Here is a 19,365-nt window from a genome sequence, read left to right as displayed (position 1 = left end):
GAGAGAGAGAGAGAGAGAGAGAGAGAGAGAGAGAGAGAGAGAGAGAGAGGTGACGTGGTACTGCGGAGGGAGGGCCTTCTGCATCCAATTCATTCCGACCACCACGTGTCTTCAGAGCGTGGGAAAGAGGCGAGCTTTTCTTCCCAGCAAAGAAAGAGCAAGGATCAAATAACATGGCGCTGTAGCAGAGATGGTGTTCAGCGGACAGGCAGGAGTTCACTCTAAAGACAGAGCTTCTGCCGAAAGAAAGTAGAGAGTTCTGCAGAGAGTTGAGGCTAAATGATAGAGGCTGTGTGGTTCAGTTTAAAGACGGGAGGAGCTGAGCAGAAAGACATTTGGAGCTGCTACCACTTGGACTAGGCACATACAGAAAGGCGTCATTTTGCAGCTATAGGGTGTCAACTCAATGAATTATTGTTTTAAATTTTCTTGGTCATTTTTTTTTTTTTACACGTTGTTTGAAAAGGGTGCAGATGTCTTTGTTCAGTTATTTACTTTAAAAATAACACTGTTGACAGTTATGGGAATTCATTTACAATTTGCAAAAAAGTTTGGGAAAACTGGTCTAAGATGATCATTCGTACACATTAGGAATCAAATCACTCTTAGCTATAAATTATGGTAGTATTTAATAAAAAAAATAATTCATTTACCAGATGCAATCTAATGTACATTAACCAACATGGCAACTTTTTCTACAAGTTTTGGTTATTTGGTCCAAGTCTCAAACACGTTTTAAATCATTGTCACAAGTTCAAAGTTCCTGGTCTTGCAAATTGCCACAAGCAATCTTAGTATCAAGCAAATCAAAAATCATTTGCAGACAAGTCTCAAACAAGTCCTAAAGTCATGCAAAAATGCAGAAAAGGTTGGATGGCCCCAGTCAATAGGTCAAGAAAACTCCCAGTTATTTGGTCCATTTCTCAATCAAATCCAAAGTCACCGTTCAAAGTTTTGGGTCCAATTCTTTAGAAAGTCAGAAAGGTTCAAAATATCAAAAAGTTCCCACCTGGAATTGCCAAATGAACCAAAATAATGTAACATAATTTGTTCCATATATCAAGACAACAAGACAACAATGATTTTAGCAAATGGCTGCAATATAACAAAGAGTGGACATTTTAAGGCGGTCTGAATACTTTCCGTACCCACTGTATGTGATGATGGATCGATACTTTTACTCCGTTACAATGATCGACATGCTGTTCGCTACTTTTATTCATCCATTCATGTGTGTCCGTGTCTATTTTTAGACTCCATCTTCGACTTCCGCATAGGGCGGCTGTTGCGCCAATCAAACGGGATCACTAATGTCATTTGACTCCAATTCACCAATCAGACACAAGGCAGTCACATGACCCAACACATAGCCTTCGCGAGCCAATCAAAATGATTCATTTTGGTGGGAAAAAACAGCCACGTGTGTGTTTACAGACCAAAAAAACAACAGCTTTGTCATGCAGCTCTAAAATTGTGACTGCCGAATCTTGGATATTTCAGCCCACTTCTAACTTGAGAAAACGCCTTGCGGTAAGTTGCAGATGTTTTGGCAGTGGATGTGGATGTGGTAAAATTAGCACACAAACACACACACGGAATCACTAAGTCTGGTCAGCAAACAGTTTCTTCATAATCTCATTGAAGTGAATAAAACAAATAATGTTTCTGTAGGGCCCAATGCATGTGTTGTTGGTTTTTGGGCAGTGAAAAATTGAAATGGTGGCAGGTGTGTGTCGACTCCCATATATATATATTTTTTAATTTGATGTTCATGCTCTGATTAAAAAAAAAAATACATAAATAAAATCTGAAGTTACTCACAAATTACTCTGAGTAGTTTTTTCATTGAGTACTTTCTTACTCAAGTAAATATTTGGATGAGTACTTTTTACTTTTACCTGAGTCATATTATTCGAAAGTAACCGTACTCTTACTTGAGTACAATGTTTTGCTACTCTACTGACCTCTGTAGATTTTACGAGGAAGAAATGCATGTGGATCTCCTAAAACCTTCAAGGGCAAACACATAAGGTCAATGAAGGATTTGGGAAGAGAGGAAAAGTGGTGAGAGACAAAATGTGGAGGAATTCTCGCCACGTATTGGGTTACTCATTCATGTCAGAATTTCAGAATCCCCCACCCCCACACCCCGAGCTGTTACACCTGTGCAGCTTTATCCTTTTTAGAAAACAACAGCAGCAAGTAAATTTTCTCAATTAATTAGAAGAACAACTATTTTATTAACAAATACTGAATTTACAATTCAACGATTAAGATACACTCAGAGAACCTGCATGAAAAAGAACAAAAAGTGACCTGTTTTTGCTCAGCTTCTTAAATAAAGACAATTTAAAAAACAATTACAAAACAGTTGGAATAAAAAGTTAGGAAAAAAACAACAACTCAAAAACAATTTCTAATTGGATGGTGTCTTCAAGGTTCATATTTTAAATTATTTCACGGCAGATAAGTAACATCTAACAACAATATTTGGTTGCTCTATTTTAAAGCTTTAACAAAAAAATCCTAAAAGAAATGTGATGACTAATGCGTTGACTTTTTAACTTAGGAAAAGGTAAGCTAAAAACAATCTAACAATTTATAACAATTTTGTGGCATCACTAGATTTTGACAAGTTCCTATCAGTATATTCCTTACAGTAATGTTTGACGTTTCTGCCGTGCCCCTTAAATGTTTATTCTGTACCCTCATCTGTGACGTGCAAGACGTCCTTAAACATGGAGAGAACACGTCCAAAGTGAGAGCCCTCCCAAAACACCTTTCCACACCGAGTACAGACAAAGTAGTGCTGTACCCTGGGCACCAGAGTCGGCGGTACTGTGTGCAGCTGTATGGGTGCCCCGCCAGGAAAGCTCAGGGTCACAGGGTCCAGATCTGACACGGAGGCCCAGTAACACCGAGGACCATACCTGGGGAGTTCAACATCCTCGAACGGCTCTTCTTTAGGTGGTGTCAGTGACGTATCGGATGCCTGCAGAAATCCTGCAACGAAAAAGTAAGAAGCAAAAGCTGAAAATGAGCTCCATGTACATACCTACATACATACATAAACATAATGCTATGCTATGCTATGCTAGCTTGACTTACCTTTCTGTTTAAGCATCCGGATCATGTCTTGTCTGGGCAGTGCCACATACTGATCACTGTTACACGCCTGCAATAAACAAACAAACAAACAATATAGGACGACCTATTCATAAAGGACTTAGCAGTCTTCAACAAGAAGTGTCAAGAGAAGAAAAATGTGAGCAGTAGAAGAATAAACACGTTAGTTAGTTAGTTAGTTTGGTAACCTTAGAGAATTTTAGTTATACAAAAGGGAAAAAAGCACATTTACCAATATTTGCAATTACCTCATTTAGTACCAGACATTTTCAAAGCAGAGTTCCACATATTGCCAGCCATTTTAGAGCATGACTGATATTTCAAGACCCACAGGATAGTGTTCTGTGACAATATAAGCACCAAACCTAGCGAAAGAAAAAGTAGAAATTCTTCTTTCACCAGAAAAAAGGTCTGTTTTTAGCTTTTTCCCTTCTTTAGTAATCAGCAGTAGAACATGCATTTTGGTTTAATCAAAAACACGAAACACAGCGAAAATTAGCTTTTTGAGAAAAGACACATCAAGCAAAACAGTGACTTTGACGCTATATTTTTTTTTTTGCTTTTGTGACACGTCAAACTATAAAACACCAAAGACCAGATTTAGAAGGAGCCTTGATGGCAAAATAATTTATATACACCACATGGTTTGAGTTGAACTTCAGTGGCTCTTTTGCATGGCCTTTCTCACGATCGCGACACTTTCTACTACCTACCACAACACAAACTCTGTTAATACCGTCCCTATACAGTGGTCCCCTGCGATTTGCGGAGGATAAGGACCGAGCTGGACCGCGAATAGCGAAGATCCGCGGATAATGGATCGCTATAATTACATTGAATTATTTTTTTTTGGGGAAACCCCAAAAAATCTTGAATAAGCAGGGCTAACCCACCAATAAGCATTTTTTTTCAAAAAACAAAAAAGGAAAACAATTTTACAAAATTGAAAAAAAACATTGAAAATAAATCTGCGAATAGGTGAATCTTCAGGTGCCGAACCGTGAGTATGCGGGGGTCTACTCTACATACTGTTTGAGTGTGAGGTGCTTAAACCTGTCCGACTTCCAACCTGTTGGCATTTCGAAGTGACAAACAGAGATTCACCCCCTAATCTGTTAGCTGTTTTGATCGAAAATCCAAAACGATGCAATGTCTACAGAGATCTGTTCGTCATTACAGTGGTTTACAAACAGACAAGCTTGGCAAGCCCCCCATCCACGCTTACCCATTGAAAACTTTACTTGACGTATACGGTGTACGTTGGTAGCAGTTGGATTCCTGTTGACGAATATAAACACCCACAGCAGTGAATTAGTTAAATTTCAACTGCTATCATTTGTCTCAATGTCATTCATGACATAAAAGGTGCTGCTACTGATTCATCATTCGCACAGAGTGAAGTTAAATGGACCTGTGGTGAAGTTTAATGGGATTGTGGTACTTGTTATAATGCTTTCAAGACATACACCCAAAGATCATCTTCACTTTTGTTTTGGCTAGATATGCAAGGGCAGGGCAGCTGTGGGCCAATGGTTAAGATCATCGCCTGCCACTGTGAGGGACCTAGGTTCAAGACCCCGACTGGACCATCCGCCAACATCCCCAGGACTCACGGCCGTGGTGTCCTTGAGCAAGACACTGATGCCCCGAAATGCTCCCCGAGGCGCTTCACCTGCCCCCTGCTCCAGTGTGTTCCACTAACATGTGTATGTGTTCACGGTGATGGGTAAAATGCAGAGAACAAATTTCATGTGCGTGCATGCATGCATGTTCATGACAATAAAGGTGATTCTTCTTCTAAGTGAATTGTTGAACAAGTTGTACTGGCAAAGTGTACCAGTAGCAGACATTTTTCCCACGTTGTTGCTCTGGTGTGAAAGGAGTGACACACAGTTCAGATCTATGGGTGTGTGTGTGGGTGCAGGAGAAGCGTTTACGCCTCAGTAACATTCACACGTCCGTGCTGTCCTGTACTCGATGGCGGAGGATACCCCGCCTCCACAGCAGGACATTAGTGACCTCTTGTTTGCCGGCCCCCGATGTTCGCGCACACACACACGCAAACAGACGCACACTCGTCTTTGAGCCATCCTGACAGCATGTGAGTGCTAAAAACCTTGTCAACACACCTGAGCTCCACCCAGCAAACAGCATTCCACTTAAGAGCTGCGCTGTAAATCAAACCCCATTCAACGCATCTCACTCAAGTAAAAGTATTATCAGTGACTATAGAGCAAAGCTTTTAACTTAGGCTCGCTGCACGCTGAGCGACGTGGCCGAACGCAACTGAACTGGACAATCGCAGAAAAATATACAGCGACTAACACCCGCACACTAGGCAATTGACCCTCGCATACACAGCCAAACTGCTGCAGCTGAAAAGCTGCAACCCCTAGTGTTCTTATCAACGTTATGAAACACCACATATACAGCTGTATTATTTTTTTATTGAACCACAAAAAACATGTCGAGATTGTCAAGGAAGAAGCGGATTGGCCTGGCCGCTGTAGCTACTCTATATTATAATAATACAAAGAGAGGAAACCGGCAAGAAATAAAGGAAAGTGTGTGGATATTTGAGAGGCTCTTGACAATGATCACTTTCGGTGACAGACTTGGTTTTTAAGCCATAAATTATAAAAAATATTTAAGTATTATTGTAAAACTCCAAAGGGCGGCACAGTGGTTGACTGGTTACCGCATCCACCACACAGTTAATAGGTTGTGGGTTCAAATCCTGGCTCCAGCCTTCCTCTGTGGAGTTTGCATGTTCTCCCCATGCCTGCGTGGGTCTCCGGTTTCCTCCCACATTATAAAAACATGCATGGTAGGTTAATTGAAGACTAAATTGTCCCTAGGTGTGAGTGTGAATGATTGTTTCTTATACTGTATGCGCCCTGTGAATGATGGCGACCAGTTTAGGGTGCCTCTCGCCCAAAGTCAGCTGAGATAGGCTCCAGTACACCCGCGACCCTAGTGAGGATAAGCAGTACAGAGAATGGATGGATGAATGGCTGGATGGATGGATTGCTGTGCTGTGAGTGAGCTGTGTTTGCCTCTGTGGTGACTGAGGTCAAGACATGGGGAGAGCGGCTAGACAGTGGAGGTGTGGGAAGAAGCTGAAGTGTCAGCTCCTGTCTTGTCTGTGGGAATGAGGCTCATCCCTCCTGTTATTCCGTCTTCACACTCACGCACACCGAAAACACGAATTCGCGCACACACTGGAGAAAAATCCACAAGCACAGACAAAACACTCGCAGTGCGCGCAAAACCGAGCGCATCCAAACTGCCGCACACATGGCTCACACATACGAGTGAGGCGGCAGCCAGAAAAACAGAGGGCTATTTGCTCAGCTCAAAAGTTTCCCAGAGCAGAACAAGCCAGAACCTGAACTGAACTCCCAAGACTAAGCCACGCACACAGGCAGGCACACACGCAACCTCCATGGAAATCATTCCGTGATTCATCAAAACACAGTGACAAGTGCAGGTATGCTGTGAAAGTGGACAAGAAGGCGCACACAGGGTGATTAGTGGTATGAACATATTTGTGGAATGCTTTAAATGCTTTCGTGGTTCAGATGGAAATATAAATGCAAAATGAGTTTAGTCAAAGTGGGTGGTTTGTGTTTAAATGAATACAGATGGCAATGCTTCCATCTCACTGCCTGAGACCGGATGATTTTTGTATTTGTTTTTTTTTTTAAACATTTTTTGGCTGCTTTTGGCTTGCCGAAGCACATAAAGACTGGGCTTTCCACAGCATTACACTGTATTTAACTGCTTTGTTTTTTCTTTGTTATGCATTTCATAAAGAGCCAAAGAAATGCTACATAAGTGCACAGGTGTCTGCACACCTGGCTGCAAAAAAACACTACATTACAGTTGCAATGATACAAATCTGGCGTGTCTACACAGGCAAAACAACAACTATGCAAACCATTTTCTTAAATCACCGGAAAGCAAAGTAGCTATTTTCATACCCGTTCATGCAGGTGGGTCACCCACAACTTTAATGTTTCATGACTGTAATTCATTTTATAATGGGAAGGTTTCTTCATTGTGTGCCCTCTCAGGTCTAATTTGAGACAGTCTTTTGAATGCTCTCATTGACATGTGTGACATGAAAACTTTGACGTTTGTAAGTGATGCAACTCGGTAAAGGAGCACAATTAACACAAACGCAACATTACTGCGGTCTACTATTATATGTGTTAAGTACACCACATGGTTACACTGAATACTTAACACATGTACAGGTTTTATGTTTTTGCACCATTTAAATACAAACGATAACCATGCGGTTTTCAAAAACTGAGACCTGTTTTCATACACCAAAATGCCATTGTTGTGTTAACTAAAAACTCAACATTTCGAGCCCGATTCTGAGTCAACTGACTCACTTTTTAGGGTTTTCAAGTGTGATTGAGCGTTCTGTAGTGTACAGGAGAAACAATGAATAATTGGCTATCGGATAAACTTTTGGTGTCAGAATTGTGGTTTTCAACATAGCGGCGTTACGACTGGATTTCCTAATATCCAATCATTTCCTCTTTTTGTTTTCGGAGGTAGGCATAAGTTTAAAACGAGCTGCAGGACTGGAATGGAACAGCGACAACATAAATGTACAGTGTGACCTGTCAAGTCATGACTCTCAGTCAGTCCGTAAACTGTGAGCACTTCAATTGTTAGCTTTGACTTTCTGTCACAGGCAATTAAGTCATAATTTAAAACGAACACTTCTAAAACGGCACAGTGCATGCCCAGCTTTAGCTGCATGGGTGTGTGTTTCGGTTTTTACCACTAGGCTTCTTCACCTCATTTCAATTAGCAAGCATAAAAATGACAGACTTGACAAGATCAAAAGGATGAAAAAAATTCAAACAAAACCTCTCTTTTAATTTAACTTTTCTAATTTTGGACACTTGCGACACGTCGTCTACTTCTTTTGTTCCTTCAGTATTTTCCAGGGAACCTCTGGCATTCTCACACTCCGTGTGGCCGTGCCAGAGAAAGAATGCTCCTTGCTGTGACAACAAAGGCCATCTAAAGTGTGATACTGTGTTTCAAAGGATGGGAGGGGGTGGAAAAAAGGGGAGCAAAAGGGGGATATTGGAGAGGAGGTGGGGTAGGGGGAGGTGGTGGGGGGAATCCCCCCCGACGCACTCACACACCCGGCCGGCGCTGACTCCATAGGCAGCTCCCATGGGAAAATCCTACACCAATCTAAAAAGGCGGCGCTTTTTAGGGCCGATGTAGGTCACATGGTCTGGGCAGCCATTTGGGTGCTGGTGATTTGATTCAAACTGTGGTGAGTCAGGTAAAGGGGCAGCGTGGGAACTGGGAGAAATGAAGCACAAGTGGGAAGCAAGACATGCACCATCGTTTGCCTTTGAAAATGTTGTCTTTTCATTCTTATTGTAACTTTGGAGTCCAGGGAAAGGTTAAGAATATTTAATTTCGCTGTCCAAGAGTGCTGCGGTCTAAAGCATATATACAATATTTATGAAAAGTACATCCTTGAAAGAAAAAAAAAAAAAAAAAAAACAAAACATTTCAGAGTTTCATTATTTTCTTCTACTGTCCCATGTCGACAGAATTCTGATATTTTTTGTTCCCTGTCATTCTGTTCGACAATGTTTTAATGCCACATGGAAATGATGCGTGATGTTAATTATGTTGTACCTTCATACTATAGTGTTTTTTCTGCATTTATAAACTGTCTGAGTCATGCAAGGTGTGTTACATAAGATTTATTATAAGATATTCAAGAAAAGCTGCAAAATGCTCTCCTTGTGACTCTATGGTGCACACCAAAAAAGATTAATCGCTTTCAAATATTCACATTTCAAAACACCCCAATAATTTTAGCACTTATTAAATACATAAATAAATCAGTTAGCACACACTGCGTACAATATGAGGTGTTTTACAACCAGAGTTCTAGGAACTCATGAGGGTTTGAGAAGAACTACCCACTGTGGTGGAGGTTCCTCAAGAAAAACACAAGCCTTCGAGGGCTAATTTCTATTTGCGTTCACACCACCTGGAATTTTCAAGTGACATAAGCCAGCGGATAGCATAAAGGCGATTCAATGATGTCACTTTCCCGCCGGGGTAAGCCCCCTTGATTGAATGAGGAGAAAACGGACACAAATAGAAGTCAAGGACATTGCTTGAAAAAAAGAAAACGGAACAAAGTGGTGGTCCAAAGCAGTCAGTGGTCTATGGATACTGACTTGGTCAATTTTGGAAGATTTCATCAACCCATTTTAAAGATAATGCACCAAAGCACAGTCTAATTTTCTTTCCATTCAGAAGTGCATTAGTGACCCATATTCTGAAGCTAATATGCTGAAAAAGTATTGACCCCCTTCTGAAATTTGTAATAGTTTGACTAGTTTTTTCTTCCTTAATAAATGAAATCACTATTTAAAAAGAGCATTTTAAGTTCACTTGGCTTATATTTGTCTGATATTTACATTTGTTTGGTGACATTAAACATTAAAGTGGGGGAAATTATGCAAAAATATAAGAATATGAGAAGGGAGCCAATACATTTGGTAACCAATGGAAGTAGTCCATGAAATTTTAGATTCACTGCGGTGAAACCTCTGAGGAAGACCACAATTTGTTCTGGGGTGCTAAAATTTGAACACAATTCAAATAAATTTTTGTCCATAATTCCAAATAACTTTTCCCACAGGAAATACAAGAAAAGTCCATAACCAAGTAAAGTCCATAAAAAACAAGAGCACTTTGCAGTGCACATTCTGCCTTTCTTCTTTTATTATTATTGTCGATTTAATGTTCTCTTCGCCCTATTGTACTGAGCAGTCTGGACAGAGATGCCTGTGCCCCTGCAGTAAGTTAGCACTTCTTTAGTCGCCTCTTTGCCATCGTTGGCAACATTCTTTGATGGCATCACAACGAAACAAAACCAAAGATCAGGGGTGTCAAACTCAAATTCACGGTGGGCCAAAATAAAAATTGTGACGTCGCGGGCCAAACTCAATATTTAATGACAAATCACTGCGATGTGCATGTTTCCCTTTTCTGCAGAAATGTAGCGTTAACGTTTATCATTGACCACAAACTTAAATTTTGCTTAAACACTGAATCTGGAATAAACAAACTTTAAAATTATAAACACAAGAAATCTAATTTGCGATAAAAGACATCAGTGGTATTTGTTTGTTTTGTATTTAAATAGATACCATGAATTCTTCTGTCTCTCTATCTTTATCCATCTCCAACTACCTTTCTTTTTGATATAAATCTTTTTTCAAAGGCCGACAACAAAACAACCCAAAAAAATAAGAATGTCCTTCAATAAAAATCCAAACCTCAAACTATTGACAGTCCCTGCCTAGGAGTTGATAAAGGGCATTAAAAAAAAACAATTCAATTATGTTATATTCTTTGTTACAACCACGTTGCTCCGCACATGACAAACAGGTCTGTCTTTGACTTCAGTGAACAGATAATCTGCCTCCCACCTGTCTTGGAAGTTAACTGTTTTCCATCTTTCGTTTGACCATTTTTGGGAAGGAGAGTGTAAATTTCCTCGAGGAGACTGGTAGCATAGTTGCTAACGACTGCAGCAGAAAGGGAAGGGGCGCTTGCCGGTCAAGACTGATGGGCCAACACACTAGCAAAGCATTCTGGGATTTGTAATATTAGTCTCACAAGATATGCTGAAATCTTTTTCTTCATTATATAGACCTTGCATGACATCATACACGACGAACTCTGGGGTTTTGTATGGCTTTATAGGGACATATTTTTCTGAAAATAATGGTTTAAATTAAAATTGTACGACTTCCGGGCCGCTGAACATTTGTTCGACTGTATTTTGTTTGTTTACTTACTAAAAGAACATTTACAGTAAGTGTTGTTTAGACTTCATGCTGGTGAGTTCTTCACGCATTAAAAAAAATACTCAATAAGCAAGCATAAAACTGAATTAATTAATCTTCTTGACTGGAAGTCTGTTACCCCTTTTTAAAGTCAGGTCACATCTCTTTACAACTCATACTTGTCTTTTGAGGAGTTTAAGAGCAACTTCAAGAACACATGTTGAAGTGACCCATATCCGATCTGGAAAAGATCAGATTCCGTGTGGTTTGTGCTGCTGACATTGCCAAGAAAAATTCACATATGGGGAGGGGAGAGAGAAGAAAGACCTGGGACTGATTTTTACAGCAGTGTGAAGGTAGCGCCAACAACATAATAGACGATGCCAGGATCTTAGTCTGTGTTTCTGAAAAATAGTGGCACTCTCAAGTTGTTTGAGCTAAGAAAAAAAATGCTCTGAGGTTTGGAAGTGGCTATAATCAACACCAGACCTAAACTGGAACCAAACATGTCTGTAAAGCAGTAAACAGAAATATATTCATTTTATTGGAACCCAGCAGGCAAACCAAATAGAGACGGTGGCTTCATAGTAATTTCTTTTGGCATGCTGAATATGATTTTATTTTATTTTATTAAATCATGTTCAAATTTGGTTCATCTCTTTCTTCAAGTTAGGATTGTTTTTCCACATACATTTGATGTCATTCAAAAGACTCTTTTGAGTTGGGCCTTTTTGTGTGAACTATTGTTTTGTTGAACAACTTTGACACACACGTGTATAGCCTAATACTGGAGGACACCTGGGACAAAACATTGTGATAATCTATGACCATGCATAGTTAGTAATGCCATATATTTACTCCTTTACATTTACATAAAACCCTTCTGAAAAAGATTTACATGTCAGTAGTATTTTTAATGGAACACATTTTATTTGAGTATTTTGTAAGAAGAAATGCTAATTTTACTCTGTAACAATGAGATGCATTCCGCTTAATACATCTATCTATACCTATCTATCTATCTATCTATCAGCGAGACCGCTACCTCGGGCACTATCACATGACTCTGTTTCACCAATCCAACGTAACCACTACAACATTTGACTCCATCTCACCAATCAAACGGAGCCAGGCAGTCACATGGCCCCACATAATCATCTGTACGGCCTTACAAAGAAGAAAAATGTTCAAAGTGACACAGTCACAAAGCGTGGCAGAAACACTGGTGTGCGACTCCGTCAGAAGAGGCACAACTCCCCTGGCCTCACATTCAAACTATGTTGACTTTACAAACTACGTTTAGTAAGAAGTTACTTTGTTTGGCAATATCTGAATTTGCACATTATTTTTGTCTCATTGACCTTCATGCTCTGATTTAAAACATAATAAATCAGAAGTTAGACCAACTACTGAGTATTTTTTTCACTGCATACTGGACTTACTGAACTACTTTTACTTGAGTCATAGTGTACTGGAGTAACAGTACCCTTACTTGAGTACAATATTTGGCTACTCTGCCCACCTGGGCTTAAATGTGTTGCCATTTCTATGCAGGTGTTAGTCAATTTAGAATAAGAGCTGACAGTAAATGCTGTGTTCAAAGCTTGATTAGTCAATACTCCACTCAAGCTGGAGGGAAGCTGAGAGAAGTATTGTGGTCACCTTTCCCACAGGATCCTGAGGGGATCTGGCCAGTGTCTCAGAACCCCAAGTCTGACGTAATTTGCAGCTCGGTTAACTAACCACTACCACCTGACGGTACCCTGGACTTGGACAACGGCAGAGCTTGTCTGGACTTGATATCACACACTCCTTCCTCTGACTCACTTCACTTGTACACAGAAAACCCACACAGGTCGTTGCATACACGGCATAGATGTAAAAACAAACATTTAACGACCTTCTCCAGCAGCCGCTGATTTCATAAAAGTCATTCAGAACTTCCCAGTTGTGCATATCGTCTAGCTGTGGTACAAAAAGCCTGACAAGCTATAACCTACAGTACATCATGTATATGTTAACATCTTGCTAATTCATCAAATATACAGTGTCGTGAAAAGTATTCGCTCCCTTCTCAAATTCTTAGTTTTTTGCATAGATTCCCCACTTTAATGCCTAAAACAGCAAACAAAGTTAAATATCAGACAAAATAACCCAAGTAAGCATAAAATGAAGTTTTTTCTATCTATTTAGGAGAAAAAAATATCCAGATCTACTTGGCCCTGTGTGAAAAAGTAATTGCCCCCTAAACCTAATAAACCGGTTGAGCCACCCTCAGCATCAACAACTGAACTCAGGTCTTTTCTATAACTGGCTATGAGTCTTTCACATCTCTGTGGAGAGATTTTGGGAAAAACTTCCTTGCAGAATTGTTTTAATTCAGCAAGACTGGAGAGATTTTGAGCATGAACGGCCATTTTAAGGTCATGCCACAGTATTTTGTGTATTTTGGATCGTTGTCTTGCTGCAGAACCCAAGTGCGCTTCAGCTTGAGGCCACAAACTGATTAGTGTTGTCAATCATTTGCTCAAGCGCACCGCCGCTCACAGAACCTCGTGGGGACACACGGCAGACTCTTGAAAAGGGTATTATTATAGTTTCTCGCCCAAATTATTTAACTCCACTCAGCAACAAAAATTTAAACGAAAGGATTTGACAGCTGCCGCCACGGTGACCCACTGGTTAGCACATCTGCCTCACAGTTCTGTGGACTGGGGTTCAAATCCCGGCCCCGCCTATGTGGAGTTTGCATGTTCTCCCCGTGCCTGGCTGGGTTTTCTCCGGGTACTCCAGTTTCCTCCCAAATCCCAAAAACATGCATGGTAGGTTGATTGAGGACTCTAAATTGCCCGTAGGTATGAATGTGAGTGTGAATGTTTGTTTCTTTCTATGTGCCCTGCGATTGGCTGGCGACCGGTTCAGGGTGTACCCAGACTCCCGCCCGGAGATAGCTGGGATAGGCTCCAGCAGCCCGCGACCCAAGTGAGGATAAGCGGTAAAGAAAATGGATGGACGGATTGATTTGACAGCTCTCGAGACAAATCAAGGGTAAACATATAACAGTGGTGTCCTAAACGTGGACGGCTGCATCGCTGGGCTTGGAAAACCACTAATTCCATCATGTCACCATTCTCACCGGGTCGTCAATTAAGTCGATCACCTCTTTTGTATTTTTAATTGATTGTACAATCTAAAAAAAAAAAAATCATCATCAGACCAGTAACATTTCATGTTTGGCAATACTGCATCATGAATAAGCCAGGCTAACAATGTAGTGTAGCTATCGTGCACGCGCGTTAGTGAGCTGGGGGGATTTCTTTCGGCAGAGACGCGAAGTGGCAGGCGGAGAGTTAAGTAAGGCCAGAGTCAAATCTTGCTAGTAGTTTGAGAACTGCACACTCTACTTTTAAGCCTCCATTTCTGTCAAGCGCACGGGTCCAATTTTTTGACTACATGTAGGCATAAAACTGGTACTTGGAGGAGGAGAGTGGTCACATTTTTAAATTGTTTGTAAACATTTGAAAACTGGTCTAAAAATGGAAGTCTGAATGCTTGTTAATTGTTCAGTCCGGGCATGTACAAGTAAATCACAGACAAAGTGAAAATGGTGGACCGAATGCTTATAACAAAGTGTATATTTATGACACCGCTACTGAGCTAAACTGTGCAGCAACTTACCAGAGTCTCAATCGTATTCAAAAGCCTTTTTGTTGGACAAGAAGTATGTGTGCTTGCTTGCGCAGTGTTTCTCTACAAAGTGACACAGTCAACTACTGCTCAGGCATGCATAGTACAGGGTTTTAGTAGTTTTTGCGGGTCCGTATGAATGTTTGTATGTGAAAACCTTTTAATAATAAAAAATGTGTTTCCCATTCACAACTGTTTTCTCATACAAGACAAGATTTCTTCCTTGTTCTTCGCCTCCCTAGGCCCCTTTTATTGGAGCTCAAGGAGTACTGAAGAAGATAACAGTCTATCATAGAGAAGATAACAGTCTGCCTGTCACACAAATAGCACTAATGCTTTCCCTCGGCTTGGCATAGTCAGTTAATTCTGTTTTCTCCCCACTCAACCTTCAACCCCGACCTCTTTCTGTCTCGCTCTCCAGTTGAACCTATGTTGTCTCTCTTGCTCTATGTCCTGCTTAGAGCTTCATCTACCCCCTTCCAGGGTTCCCTTCAATATCCCTCGCCACTTCTCTCTGGTTGTCTCTCACCTCTAACCTCCTCCTTTCTCTGTTTCTCTGAGCACTCTTTCTTCCCTCTTCAGACGCCAGATAGCTGAGGCCAGTCCTAAGACAAGCAGCTCAGGAAAAACAGTGTGCTGAAAAGGTCCGTTGACAATACGGTTTGCTCGCAATGTGTTTTGAGGAGGGATAAAAACGCATAAAAAGCTGGATTAGACAACCACCCAGCCTCTATTGATGGGTCGCTTTTGGCATTATGGGTAAAAATGAAAAACAATTGGTGTTTTAGAAGTGGAGTAAAGTCCTTTTCATGCCAACATAATGTTGTGGATGGTGCTCTGATGGCTGTTAATGCCTTTTTAAATCTCGCTGATTGAAAGGAACACCATTGAAAAGCTATAATTAAACTGTTTGTTGTTTAGCTCGCTATAGCCAAGGTTAAAACGCTCAATCTAAACTCTGGTTGTAACCTGGGATACTTCACTGCCAGTTTTGGTGAAGAGAAATGTTATTTTGTGTCTTGCTGTTGCGCATGCAACAAAGACAAACGCTAAACAGGCAACTTTTGCTTGATCTATTTAAGAGAGACTGACGAGACAGACAACACATCAATCGAAGTACACTTTGTTAAGACATCCACTGCTTCACCTGACATGCGCCGACAGCTCTGAAACGGTCCCAACACCCACACTCTAAACTGTCAACCTAAAGCCAGGAACGTGAACTCCACTTGCGCACACATACGCACAAACACAAGGTTCGTCATGGGAGAGCCACGGGCAGATTCCTTCGCTCAACGTTAATCACTGCGGCCGCAGAGTTCACCCTGTAGTAACCCTCACTTTTATTTTTTTTTTCATCTGTTCTTGATGCAGAGGCACGCGGGGAATGTTATTGTAATGTAGAGTGACTGATCCAAGACTGTAAATATTGACAATAGCGGCGGCCGCAAGCAGGGCCCTATTTCTGTAGGACATGGAAGGTCACCATAAACGAGACCAGAGACAGGGCTTTTGGAAGGACAAGGTGTCATTTTAGAAACTTTTTGCAATTGCCCACTATTTGTACTGTATGTGTGAATGCAACAGTAAAAGCAGCCAAGGTAGGCAGTATAAACTGGGGTAAACAATGGTTATGTTGTTATTCAAAACCCTTTAAGGCTGTTTTCACACTTGCAATGGTAATACTCTGATCCAAACCAAACCCTGTGCGTTTTGGGTCACAAGTTTCTTATTGATTCTCTTAGCGTTCATACTAAAAAATCACCGGAACAAAGGTTGCTCAGCAAAAGCAAAAAGTCACAAACAGATGGCACAGCATTGGTGACTGAATGTATGGTGAAGCTCAAGTCAAAAGAATATTTCTGTCTGCTCTGTTACAATAGCTTATGATAGTATAAAGTATTTACCAACTGACATGTCACAGTGCTGATATGTCAATCGTTACTGTTCATTTGTCATGTTCTCCCTATGCTTTTGTCTATCATTTTAACGATGATCCCTGCAGCATTCACACTTGAGCTGAAACGAAAGGTACCAAAGACTTTTTCAAGAGAGTCTCGGTCCATTTGCTTGGTGAGCACCGATGTTCAGATTACAGTGCTCACACTTGACCAAATGAACTGCACTTCCTGACCAATCAAACCAGTTTGTTTTCGGCAAAACAAACAAGGCATGTGTGATAACAGACTTAGACAGGCCTTCTCCAAAGAGAGAGAAAAAACATAAAAGGTCCAAGAGTAAAATGTAACTATTTTATTAGTCATGCAGCAGGTATAGACGTTTTTTCAGTTATCAGTTATAATCAATTTATTATAGTTTTTTTTTTTACATACTGTATATGCCATATATACTGTTTGGTAGACGTGACTTAGAACTTGGGTTATTAGCTATATTAACACAAAACATTAATAAGAAGTGTCATTATTCTTCTAGTAGTGAATTTATTTTTCCTTTACAGACCATTAATAATAATGTGAGCAATTACGGTCCATTGTTTGTGGTCACTGATCAGGACTGGTTGGTTGTCTAGTTATTTAACCGAAAGTTGACAAATATTACAGACTGTCATTAATAAATATTAAACTTGCAGGTTAATACTGTCCTTTTTCCTGTATTTCTGCAGATGACAATATATTTATTAATGTGGATCAGTCTTAATTTTAAACTTATTTTGGATCATAGTCACTTTTTATAGTCTTGTAGTGTATATTCAAGGCTTTAGGTTAATTCAAAATTCCTTGATTCACACACAAGGGGTCCAAAATGAATAGGGGTTGTTTTCCAAGTCTGACTCCCTCACACACCGTTTGTCTTGTTGACATCAAATGTTATCAGGTTGAAAGCAAAGGTGCTCTGGCTATTGAAAGGCGAGATAAAGAAAAATAAAAGAGGGTTGGGAGCTCGGGGTTAAGTGGCAATAATCATGCGGGATAAGACATCAGTGGGTTTGTGTGTGCATGCAAGATCAAACTCACATCAAAGTGTCTCAGGGAGCCTTGCCCATGTCAACAAGACACACAGGAGGGGGACACGGTATTAGGCAGAAAGCAGAGAGGAGGTTAAAAAGGGAATATATATGGGGGTGAAGAAGGGTGGCGGTAGGCTACACGATGATGAAAAGACTGCAGGGGAAGAGAGAACCGAGCTGGAGGAGTGAAAGAAGGCTTAAGGAGGCTGGGTCGGAGGTGAGAGTTTGGGCTATGTGGGTAAATTCAGAGAAAGTTGGGCTTGCAATGAAATAAATCACTTGAGTGTGAATGCAGGGAGGTAAAACCAAGAGAGGGGATGATGGAGAAAGTTCTTCTGTCACGCACACGCTTTAATTCTACCCTTCCTTCCTTCCCTCCGATGCTTCTCCCTCTCCGCAATCGGCCCTAGCAAATTCCCTAGGGCCAGGGGCAGTCCCCTTTCAGTCTCCAGTGACACAGTAATTAGAAGTGTGGGAACTGAATCTAACCCTCTTTCTGAGCCCCACACCCCTCCCCTCCCTCCCCATGCGGGCTTGCTCCCATCCTTTCACTCGTCCTTGCCGCCAAAGCAGCTTCAGGCAACTACCCTTCCTCTCAACTTCCTGTGCCACCTTTGTCACCTCACCTTCATTCTTAAGCCCAAGGGCCTAACATGCAGCCATGGAAACTTTCATGTTTTTTCAGGGTTTCCTAAAGTATTTCAGCTCAAGACCCCAACTTCCTCAAATTTTACCTGTATGGCCTTAACAGTGACATGTAAAGTGCCTGTAAATAAACCAATGACAAAGAACATGGAATACCTTAATTTGATGATCAATAAGCTTTAAAGCAGGTTAGACACTGACAATAAAAACTGACCAGCAACCCAATTTTGTGTTCCCACCATAAGTTAGGGACTTTTTTTTTTTTTTTTTTTAAATGAACGGTGGTCAAACTGGTGTTTTACTTTATGAAAAAAATATGTCCATATTTACCATTGCATGTCAAGTCAAGTTTAATTATTTAGCCCTTCATCACAAAAGAGTCTCTAAGGGCTTCACAAGCCTGCAGTGTACAGCGATCGATGAAATCCCCTGGTCTAAGTCCCCCACCCGAGCAAGGAAAAACTCCCAGGAAACCCATTTGGGAAAACGGAAGAAACCTTGAGAAAGGATCAGATGGAGGTATCCCCCTTCCAGGATGACCAGGCGCAATGGATGCAGAGTGGGCAAGCATGCAGAGGTGGAAATTGTGTGTGTGTGTGTGTGTGTGTACTCCTTATGATCGCTGTCGGGTGTTAAAAATGTATACTATTTGCACAAATGATTAACCAGTCTAACATATTGGAAACAGCTTGCCCATTTTAACGGTAAAATATTTAACTCCAAAAATATGCTGTTTTATGTTTATTTCCTGAAAAATAATGGTTTTGGAGCTGCAAGGATTCTGCCCGACACTGACACTATGTAACTTACTGCGAGTTTAAGTATGGAAGTAAGATGAAATGCAGAAGTATAGAGTTGAGTATAAGGGCACCAAAGTCCATACATGTGAAAATCTGTCAACGTGTTACTTAAGTGTCCTCAAATGTCATCAAGTTGAATATTCATGCCAATGTCAGTTTGTTTCTTGCAAAGAATGCTAATGATAGAGTTGTATAAACCCAGTCAGTTAAATTAACAGAGCCCTTCATAACTGTAAATTTCAGTAAATTTTCAATTAAATGGGTTCCACTAGGCTTCTGT

The 19,365-nt window shown here is 40.7% G+C and overlaps 1 protein-coding gene across 7 annotated transcripts in view; it reads right to left on the bottom strand.

Annotated features, from left to right (window-relative positions):
- Positions 1-2,216: 2,216 nt before the first annotated feature.
- exd3 (exonuclease 3'-5' domain containing 3) overlaps positions 2,217-19,365 on the bottom strand; it is a 52,042-nt gene continuing 34,893 nt past the window's right edge. For all 7 annotated transcript variants that reach the window (XM_061800301.1, XM_061800299.1, XM_061800305.1 and 4 more), the window contains 2 exons: positions 3,109-3,175; positions 2,217-3,003 (listed from right to left, as the gene is read on the bottom strand). In XM_061800301.1, the coding sequence (XP_061656285.1) occupies positions 2,696-3,003; positions 3,109-3,175 (375 nt within the window). In that variant the 3' untranslated portion in view covers positions 2,217-2,695. The remainder of the gene's footprint in view (positions 3,004-3,108; positions 3,176-19,365) is intronic.

Source organism: Phyllopteryx taeniolatus, chromosome 15, assembly GCF_024500385.1.
Source record: "Phyllopteryx taeniolatus isolate TA_2022b chromosome 15, UOR_Ptae_1.2, whole genome shotgun sequence".
Classification (NCBI taxonomy): domain Eukaryota; kingdom Metazoa; phylum Chordata; class Actinopteri; order Syngnathiformes; family Syngnathidae; genus Phyllopteryx; species Phyllopteryx taeniolatus.
This window is presented reverse-complemented; position numbering and strand designations above follow the sequence as displayed.